The sequence below is a fragment of the Nycticebus coucang genome, chromosome 20 (assembly GCF_027406575.1).
Source record: "Nycticebus coucang isolate mNycCou1 chromosome 20, mNycCou1.pri, whole genome shotgun sequence".
NCBI classification, from domain to species: domain Eukaryota; kingdom Metazoa; phylum Chordata; class Mammalia; order Primates; family Lorisidae; genus Nycticebus; species Nycticebus coucang.
This window is the reverse complement of record NC_069799.1, coordinates 10,636,483-10,646,049: the sequence shown is the minus strand read 5'-3', so window position 1 is coordinate 10,646,049 and position 9,567 is coordinate 10,636,483. Positions and strand designations below refer to the sequence as shown.

General features: G+C 42.8%; 1 protein-coding gene across 1 annotated transcript; it reads right to left on the bottom strand.

The window, feature by feature from the left end:
* Nucleotides 1-1,684: 1,684 nt before the first annotated feature.
* Nucleotides 1,685-2,143, bottom strand: LOC128572289 (GTP-binding nuclear protein Ran-like). The gene has a single exon (XM_053572117.1). The coding sequence runs from the start codon at nucleotides 2,139-2,141 to the stop codon at nucleotides 1,815-1,817; it is 327 nt and encodes a 108-aa protein (XP_053428092.1). The 5' UTR covers nucleotides 2,142-2,143; the 3' UTR covers nucleotides 1,685-1,814.
* Between the last annotated feature and the right edge of the window lie 7,424 nt (nucleotides 2,144-9,567).

Below are 9,567 nucleotides of genomic sequence, written 5' to 3'. Positions count from 1 at the left end.
TTCATTTTTTAATATGGAAAAGATAAAGGCTTACTCTGACAAAGTTCAACTACTTGTTTCCTCTTACTTAATAGCCATTCTGTTACCACTGCAGTATTCCTAGTTCTTTGCTTGTACTACCTATACAAAACTCCTTTGAAAATAAATTATTACCCAAAGCTGTATGCTCAGTTTAAATCCATCTTTAAACCTTGGGGATAAGCAGCAGGAAACATGAAACATCTTCTTGGAGTATCAACTTTACACTGAACATCTAATATTAAAAACAAGAATTTAAAACATACTTTTTTTTTTGTTTTTGCAGTTTTTGGCTAGGGCCGGGTTTGAACCCGCCACTTCCAGCAGGTGAGGCCAGCGCCCTACTCCTTTGAGCCACAGGTACCACCCCACTCTTTCTTTGGCCGGGGCTGGGTTTGAACCTGCCACCTCTGGTATATAGGGCCGGCGCCCTACTCCTTTGAGCCACAGGCACTTTCCGACTTTACCCATTTTTAACAGTCAAGAAGTCCCTAAAACTCCAGCCGTCAACTGCTATGCCATCCATTATTTGAAGTTCTACATTAACATGGTTACCTTTGCCATAAAATAAAGCACAACCTTTAAAGTATCTATTTGATATGTACAGACTACATATTCTTAATGACAGGTCACAAAATTTAAGCAAGTTCTCTCTTAGGTGACCCTAGCCAAAATTAAAGTGGGGCAGACATTATGTTAGCTTGATAGCACTAACGATATTTACACCACTTAACTCCTAACCACATATAATACCCGGTTGACCTGTCATATCCAGTTTATGATTCAAATGTACAAAAACAAACAAACAAAACAAATAGACCTAGGCAGAAATTAATCTGATAAGATTTCAAATTATGGGGCGGCGCCTGTGGCTCAACGGGTAGGGCGCTGGTCCCATATGCCGGAGGTGGCGGGTTCAAGCCCAGCCCCGGCCAAAAAAAAAAAAAAAAGATTTCAAATTATGTGAAATCAGCAAGGCGATTTTAATATTAACATGGCATAAACGTCCCTATTTTAGTGGTTTTAGGATGCTTACACACAAGAGATGAACTCAACTTGCTTGGATATTTGCAATACAACTTTATTGTGATTCTAAATGAAAAGGAATGGGATTGACAATGACAAGATCTGACCCCCGGATAGTGTGACGTGACTGTAACAGTCTTATATTTGAAACTCAAGAAGGAATCGACTGCGTTCCAAACAGCTAAATACGCAGGTCCAAAGGATGAAGGTTTTTTTTTAAATTGCCACGTTCACTCGGAAGCCCATCCACCTCCTTCCGCATCCCAGATGAAGCGCAGGTTCTGCTCAGGCTGCACCGCCCACACCACAGGACGCTGGGCTCCCGCTTCTTTCTCCCGGGTCCTCATCCTCACCCAGGAGAGCAGCTGTCGAGCGACCTCTCAGTCATGTTGATATGGTGCTGCCGCAGCTGGGTCCGTGACCACCTCTGGCGGGGCAAGAGCAGGCCTGGCCACACACTCCGAGTTAGGGTCTCCAGTGAGCTTTCTAGCAAGCCCGAGGAAAGGCTTTTTTCAAAGTTGTAGCTACTTTTGGGGCGCCGCCTGTGGCTCAGAGGAGTAGGCGCCAGCCCCATATGCCAGAGGTGGCGGGTTCAAATCCAGCCCTGGCCAAAAACTACAAAAAAAAAAAAAGTTGTAGCTACTTTTGGCAGAAATGCCGTGGTACTGAAGATTCTTCTTTCGGGGAAAGACAATAGATTTTACCTTAACTTCCCCGTCCTTAATATTCACTTCGTTTCCACACAACACCATAGGGATGTTTTCACATACTCATACCAGATCTCTATGCCAATTAGGCACGTTCTTGTAAGTCACTGGTGATGTTACATCAAACATTATAATGGCACCCTGGGCTTGGATGTAATAGCCATCTCTGAGTCCACCAAATTTCTCCCGGCCAGCTGTATCCCATACGTTGAACTTCATGGGTCCTCTGTTGGTGTGGAACACAAGGGGATGGACCTCAACGCCTAAGGTGGCTACATACTTCTCAAATTCACCGGTCAAGTGGCATTTCACAAACGAAGTTTTCCCAGTCCCACCATCACCAACCAATACGAGCTTGAACTGGACTCCGGGCTCTCCCTGGGCAGCCATCGTGGTGTCCTCTCAGAAGCGTCTCCGCACCCGTCCAACTCCAAGTTCACCTTTTCATTTCAATCTCTTGTACCACATGGTTATTTCCTACCTATCCAGAAAAAAAAAAAAGGGTGAAGCGTTTTTAAATTATTTTTCCTTTTATTTTTAAGAAAAACCAAATGAAGGATATGAAAAGGGGAGGGATATGTCAGTAGAAATTTATAAAGTTGCTGCTGTTCAGCAGAATAGATTCTCGCAGAAACGGATGAGGCAGGGTGGCGCCTGTGGCTCAAGGAGTAGGGCGCCAGTCCCATATGCCGGAGGTGACGGGTTCAAACCCAGCCCCGGCCAAAAACCACCAAAAAAAAAAAAACGGATGAGGCAGTCTATTAATAAGAATTGGCTTGGGGGGTGGGGGTGGCACCTGTGGTTCAGTGAGTAGGGCACCGGCCCCATATGCTGAGGTTGGTGGGTTGGAACCGGGATCTGGCCAAACTGCAACCAAAAATAGCTGGGCATTGTGGTGGGTGCCTGTAGTCCCAGCTACTCAGGAGGCTGAAGAAAGAGAACTGCCTAAGGCCAGGAGTTGGAGGTTGCTGTGAGCAGTGTGATGCCAAGCCCCTGTACCAAGGGTGATAAAGTGAGACTCTGTCTCTACAAAAAAAAAAAAAAAAAAGAATCTGGGCTCGGCACCTGTAGCTCAGTGGTTATGGTGCCAGCCACATACACTGAGCGTGTCTGGTTGGAATCCGTCCCAGGCCAGCTAAACAACGATGACAACTGCAACAAAATAGCCAGGCATGGTGGTGGGCATCTGTAGTCCCAGCTACTTGGGAGGCTGAGGCAAGAGAATCTCTTAAGCCCAAGATTTTGAGGTTGCTGTGAGCTATGACACTAAGGCATTCTACCCCAGGTGACATAGTGAGACTCTGTCTCAAAAAAAAAAAAAAAAAGTTTAAAAGAAAGGTAGAATCAAGCCATTTGGAGCTTCAAATCTGTCTTAGAATATTTTCAGTCTCCATAATCCTGGGACAGGGTTTTTTTTTTTTTTAAGAGACTCTCAATTTGTCGGCCTTGGTAGAGTGCTGTGGTGTCACAGTGCACAGCAACCTCCAACTCCTGGGCTTAGGTAGTTCTCTTGCCTCAGCCTCTCGAGTAGCTGGGACAACAGGTGACCGCCACAACGCCTGGCTGTTTTTTTTTTTTTTTGCAGTTTAGCTGGGGCCAGGTTTGAACCCACCACCCTCAGTATATAGAGCCTGCACCCTACCCACTGAGCAACAGGCGCTGCCCAACAGGGGCCTGTAAATGTATTCTGAGGTGTAGGGGTAGGCTTAGAAAGGTAAACATAGTCTGAGGTGCAGGGGTGGGCTCAGAAAGTACAAACAACGTAGCTTGACAAGGTTGTTGCGATTCAGTAAGTTACTATAATAATGAATTCATTAACACAAATGAAGTAAACATGTATGAACACAGTGCCTCTCTACTAACTTTAGAACTTTTTAGGAAGAATCAAATAGGAAGAAAAGGTGTGATTTCTCACAAAAGTATGAAAACTTAATGTTTAAGATTATTAGGGTGGCACCTGTGGCTCAACAGAGTAGGGCACCGGCCCATATGCTGGAGGTGGCTGGTTCAAACCCAGCCCTGGCCAAAAACTGCAAAAAAGATTATTATATAATTAATAATTAGTTTTTAATAGACAATGTCTTGTTTTCTCACCTAGGCTAGAGTGTGGGTTGTGATCATAATTCTGGAGGGCTCAAACTTGTGGGCTCACGTGATCCTTCCAATTCAACCTTCCTAGTAGCTAGGACTACAGGCACACAACACTACACTTGGTTAATTAAAATATATATTTTTTAGAGATGGGGTCTTACTATGTGTTTCCAGGCTTATTTTGAACTCCTGGCCTTAAGTTAAATCCTCTTACCTCAGCCTCCTAAAGTGCTAAGATTGCAGACGTGAGACACCACACCCACCAAACATTTAAGATTATAAGAACAGGCTTGGTGCCCGTAGCACAGTAGTTACAGCGCCAGTCACATGCACTGAAGGTGGAGGGTTCAAACCCTGCCCAGGCCAGCTAAACAACTGCAACAACAAGAAAAAATAGCCAGGCATTGTGGCAGGCACCTGTAGTCTCAGGTACTTGGGAGGCTTAGGCAAGAGAATTGCTTAAGCCCAAGAGTTGGAGGTTGCTGTGAGCTGTGATGCCATAGCCCTCTCCTGAGGGTGACATAGTGAGACTCTGTCTCAAAAAAAAAAAAAAAAATTATAAGAACAATTGCAAAGCAGAATTATGGTAGTAAATTAGCATCCAGAAACAATAACAATGACAAAAATGAATTGGCATCACAGGTGGCTTCAGTCCTCTGAGGAATGGTTAATTTTGTTCAGAAATTGTTTCAAATACATTTAATGTATTCTCTTAATGTTTCCACTATTTGGGTTCTAAAAAATTGTGTTTGCCAGTTATGGCCAATTGGCCATCATAGCTCCCTTCAGCATCATAGCTTTCCTACCAGGGGACAAGGAGACCTTGTGGTCCAGTCATTTCTTTGCTGCATTGAGTCTATTTCTGTGGTAAGCTAGTTGCGGAGTAAGTGCAGTGTGCATGGGGAAGGGAAATGTGAGCACTCCAGCCTCCACTCTGCCCTCCTCTCCTGATCATTCCCCTGAGTGTTACAGGTGCATGTGCAGAGGCCAGGGGCCAAGTGTAGGGAGAGCTCTACCAGCTCCACAAGATCCCATCCACCTCCAGGATAAGGACGCCTCTAGGTGTCAGGGCTTTGGCTGTGTGTCCTCCCAATTTAACATTTTCCCTAGCTGTAGTACAACTTTTAAACAAGTGGAACTGGGACAATCTACGGGATTTACTTGATCTTCCCTGGTGTTTATGTGCACTCATTTGTTTGGAAGTGCATGTGTACAGGCTCATGTAACCACCACCCAGCCTTGACACCATCCGTCCTCTCCCTCACCACATGAGAACTCCCCTTTTTTTTTTTTTTTTTTTTTGCAGTTTTTGGCCGGGCTGGGTTTGAACCTGCCACCTCTGGCATATGGCATATGGGGCCAGCGTCCTACCCCTTTGAGCCACAGGCACCGCCTGGGTTTTGATTATTGACTTAGACTTGATTCCCTTGATTCTCCAGAGAGAAGGATGTACAGACACAAAAGACTAAATAGGACATGGTTAATTACACAAGTGGAGATCTTTCTTGCTACTCTTCCTAGAGTTTCTAACTGCCTGTTCAATTCAGTATCTCCCAGTTCTTCTAGGAGTTTCTGCTAAATTGCAGAGGTTTGACGGAGGCCTGTTTGACTAAGACCAGCAGCAAGGCCTGTATTTCATTAAGCTTTGCTTCCTGGCAGAGTTCATTAATTCCTGCTCCGATGGCTTTGTTTATGCACTCAATTCTGTCTGAGCTTCAAGGTCTATATGTCATATATAGGTTTTAGGTGATATTTAAAGCTGTAGTTATTATTATTATTATTTATTTTTTTAGAGACAGAATCTCACTTTGTTGCCCTCGGTAGAGTGCCATGGCATCACAGCTTATAGAAACCTCCAGCTCTTGGGCTCAGGTGATTCTCTTGCCTCAGCCTCTCGAGTAGCTGTGAATACAGGTGCTCCCACAACGCCTGGCTATTTTTTTGTTGCAGTTTGGCTGGGGCCAGGTTCAAACCTGCCATCCTCGGTATATGGTGCTGGTGCCCTACTCACTGAGCCACAGGCGTCGCCCAAGCTGTAGTTATTATTTATACTATTTTTGTTATAAAGGCTAGTCTATTGTCAATTTTAAACCAGAGTGGCAACTTAAACCATGGGATGATTTCTCTGGGCAATACTTTTACTACTTCAGGAACCTTTTTTATTTTGATGGGGAAGGCTTTTATCCATTCTAAGTACTGTGCAGACCAGAACTACTAAGCACCAGTTTCCTGGACAGTTCAGTATAGTCCATTTGCATGTCTTTAAAAAGGGGCTTCCTGTAGGACTGAATGTCAGGCGGTGGGGATGGTCCCTTTCTAGCTTTCTGTTGGTTGCATATCACACATGCTGGCTGACTTTCTTGGCAATAGTGGCCAACAGGGGAATGTAAAAGTATCTCCCCAGAAGTCTCTTAATTTTCTTTTGCCTCTGTTCTAAGTGCATGGCCTCATGCATGCAATCTCTATAATCAATCTCAGATTTTTACAGAGAAAGCTTTGATATTCAGTGAGGCATGAGTTGCTCAACCAATATTGCCCCTGGGTGTTCATAAGAGTGACCACTGTGTACGGTATCCAGATTCTTTTTTTTTTTTTTTTTTTGTAGCGACAGAGTCTCACTTTATGGCCCTCGGTAGAGTGCCGTGGCCTCACACAGCTCACAGCAACCTCCAACTCCTGGGCTTAAGCGATTCTCTTGCCTCAGTCTCCCGAGTAGCTGGGACTACAGGCACCCGCCACAATGCCCGGCTATTTTTTGGTTGCAGTTTGGCCGGGGCCGGGTTTGAACCCGCCACCCTCGGTATATGGGGCCGGCACCTTACTGACTGAGCCACAGGTGCCGCCCGGTATCCAGATTCTTTAAGTTTCGTCCCAAAGTCAATTATCAGCCTCTTGTACCAGCATGGCAGTGGCTGCAAGTATTATCAGGGATGGGGGACATTTTTTTGAGACCCCATAAAATTGCTGAGAGAGATAAACAACCAGTCTTGCCCAGGATGCTATAATCTGGAGGAGCACTCCCCCAGCTGTTCTATTTCTTTCTGATACATACAGTTCAAAAGGCTTGGCTATGTCAGGGAGGCCTAGCCCAGGGCCTGCCTCCAGTTTTTTTCTTTAGCCTCTTGAAGGCTTTTGGTTGTTTGATTTTTTATTTAATTGGTTTGTTCTCTTCTTTCTTATTAACGTTATACAATGGTTTGGCCAGTCTGTTTCACACAGTCTTTCACAGAAATTTTCAGGTTTTTTTCTGAGGCTTCTGCATGACCTCAGCTACTTTGCATACATTTGTGGATTTCTGGCTCCCTTACACCAACAGGGATGAAGTTAAGGTTGGGTTCAGCGTAGGAGAATGGAACCATTTAGCAGTCACTTATTATATCTGCAAGTTCTGGATTTAAAGGCTAAGGTTCAGACAGTGAAAACATTAGTATTCTTGTCTACAGACTTAGCAGTTTTTAAGATAATACCTCTATGGAACCGATTCAAAGTTCTGGATAATTTAAGTGAATATTTCTGAACATCTGTTGGGTGTGGGGCCACTTAGGAGGCCATGCTACAGTCACATCATTTATTGGGAAATTCTCATTCAGGTTCCAGTTTTTTTCTGAGGTATTTATATAGACACAGTAGATGATGTTTAATAATGTACAAATTTTTCCAGTGTAGCCAACAAGTGACTTTTGTGAGTCGTAAGGCTTCAGAGTAAATATAATTACTGTATATGATTCTATACTCTTTGGCCAGTCTTTTAGTTCCTCCATTTAACAGATCAGTTTAGTTAAATGGTTATGTTTCATTTATGAGCTGGCATTGCAAAAAAGGCTGGAATCTAATATAGGTGGGATATAACTTTTTCTTTTGAACTATTTTTCTCTCTCTAATTTTTCATTTTATTAAAAATAAATTATAGCAGAACTAATTCAATTGTTAAAATAAACTGTACCTTCAGTATACTGGGTCTGATTATTTGCATACAGTGAAGCAAGAATAATTGTTAGCCAATTAGGCCTTTCTTTTCTTTAAAATTGGCTTTGCTGGAATCTTTTATAAGGAATCTCAGGTTAGCCTTGAAAGCCTTCCATGAGTCCAGGTTTCTTCCGTGCCATTAGATACCTGTATTCATTGGGTAAATTCCTCTTTTCTTTAGGTCCCCAAGCAAATTAAGGTTTCTGGACCTGTTAGAAAGCAAACTTTGTTAGTTACCACATATCAGAAAACATTATTGATGGGTATCTGGCCAATTTTTCTGAAGGTATAAAGTCAACCTTAATTCCTTAATGCAGTCTGGACATCTTTGAAAATGCTATTACAGTCAAAGCCTTGGTAAAATAACCAGTGCTTTCATCATGTCCTGTAGAAGAAAGTAGATTCTAATTGAACTTATGCAAGTAACTGTATTAAGAACACTTCAAATGACTTTCAAACTTTGGAGAAATCAAGGAGAGAGAAAAAAAAAAGTAAATGTTTTAAATTCTGCCTTTAAGCACATACATTGCTAAAAGTTACAAATAGCTCAAGAGACAGAAAATGGCACCCTAGACTTCTGGAAAACAGAACACAGAAAGAATCACCAATGTTTCAAATAAAAAACCAAAAAAAATCAGCCCAGGTCCATGTAACTGATTTCTGTTCTGTTTGAAGTTAGGTTAGCAATAGTCATGCATAGGTTAACTTTCTAATTAAAGTCCTAGAAGTCTGATTTTAGCCTGATGATATTTAATTTTCAAAGACATAAGAAATTTGAATTTTTGACCCGAGCCCAGGGCGGAATATGGGCGGGAACCACTCCCACAAGCTCCCGGCGTTTGACGAGAATGAGGAAGATTCTTCACTTAGGAGAATAGTTTCCAGCTCCATCAGATTGTTGCAAAAGACATTAATTCACCTTTTTTGTGGTCCACAGGCACGAGAACTTAAAGAGCAAGAGGAAGTGAAAGGAAAATTAGGGCAAGGAAACAGATAAAAGAAATCACCCATGAGGAAGAATCAGCAGAAAACTCCAGGCAACATGAAGAACCAGTCCAGAACAACCCCGCCAAGGGACCATGAGGTAGCTACTGCAGAGGATTCCACCTATACAGAAATGTTAGGAATGACAGAAAGGGAATTTAGAATACACATGTTGAAAACAATGAAAGAAATGGTGGAAACAATGAAGGAAACTGCTAATAAAGTGGAAAACAACCAAAAGGAAATCCAAAAACAGAATCAAATAAGAGATGAACGATATGAAGAATACAAAAAGGATATAGCAGACCTGAAGGAACTGAAACAGTCAATTAGGGAACTTAAAGATGCAATGGAAAGTATCAGCAACACGTTAGACCATGCAGAAGAAAGAATTTCAGAGGTAGAAGACAAAGTTTTTGAGATAACTCAGATAGTAAAAAAGGCAGAAAAGAAGAGAGAGAAAGCAGAATGTTCACTGTCAGAATTATGGGACTTTATGAAGCGTTCCAACATACGAGTTATAGGAATTCCAGAAGGGGAAGAAGAATGCCTCAGAGGAATGGAAGCCATACTAGAGCACATTATAAAAGAAAATTTCCCAAATATCACCAAAGATTCTGACACACTGCTTTCAGAGGGCTATTGGACCCCAGGTCGCCTCAACTCTAACCGAGCTTCTCCAAGACACATTGTGATGAACCTGTCCAAAGTCAAGACAAAAGAAAAGATTCTGCAAGCTGTCAGGAGTAAGCGCCAGTTGACCTACAGGGGCAAA

What these genes read in the sequence shown, in the direction of transcription:
- LOC128572289 (XM_053572117.1), bottom strand. Translation starts at nt 2,141, where the DNA reads ATGGCTGCCCAGGGAGAGCCCGGAGTCCAGTTCAAGCTCGTATTGGTT.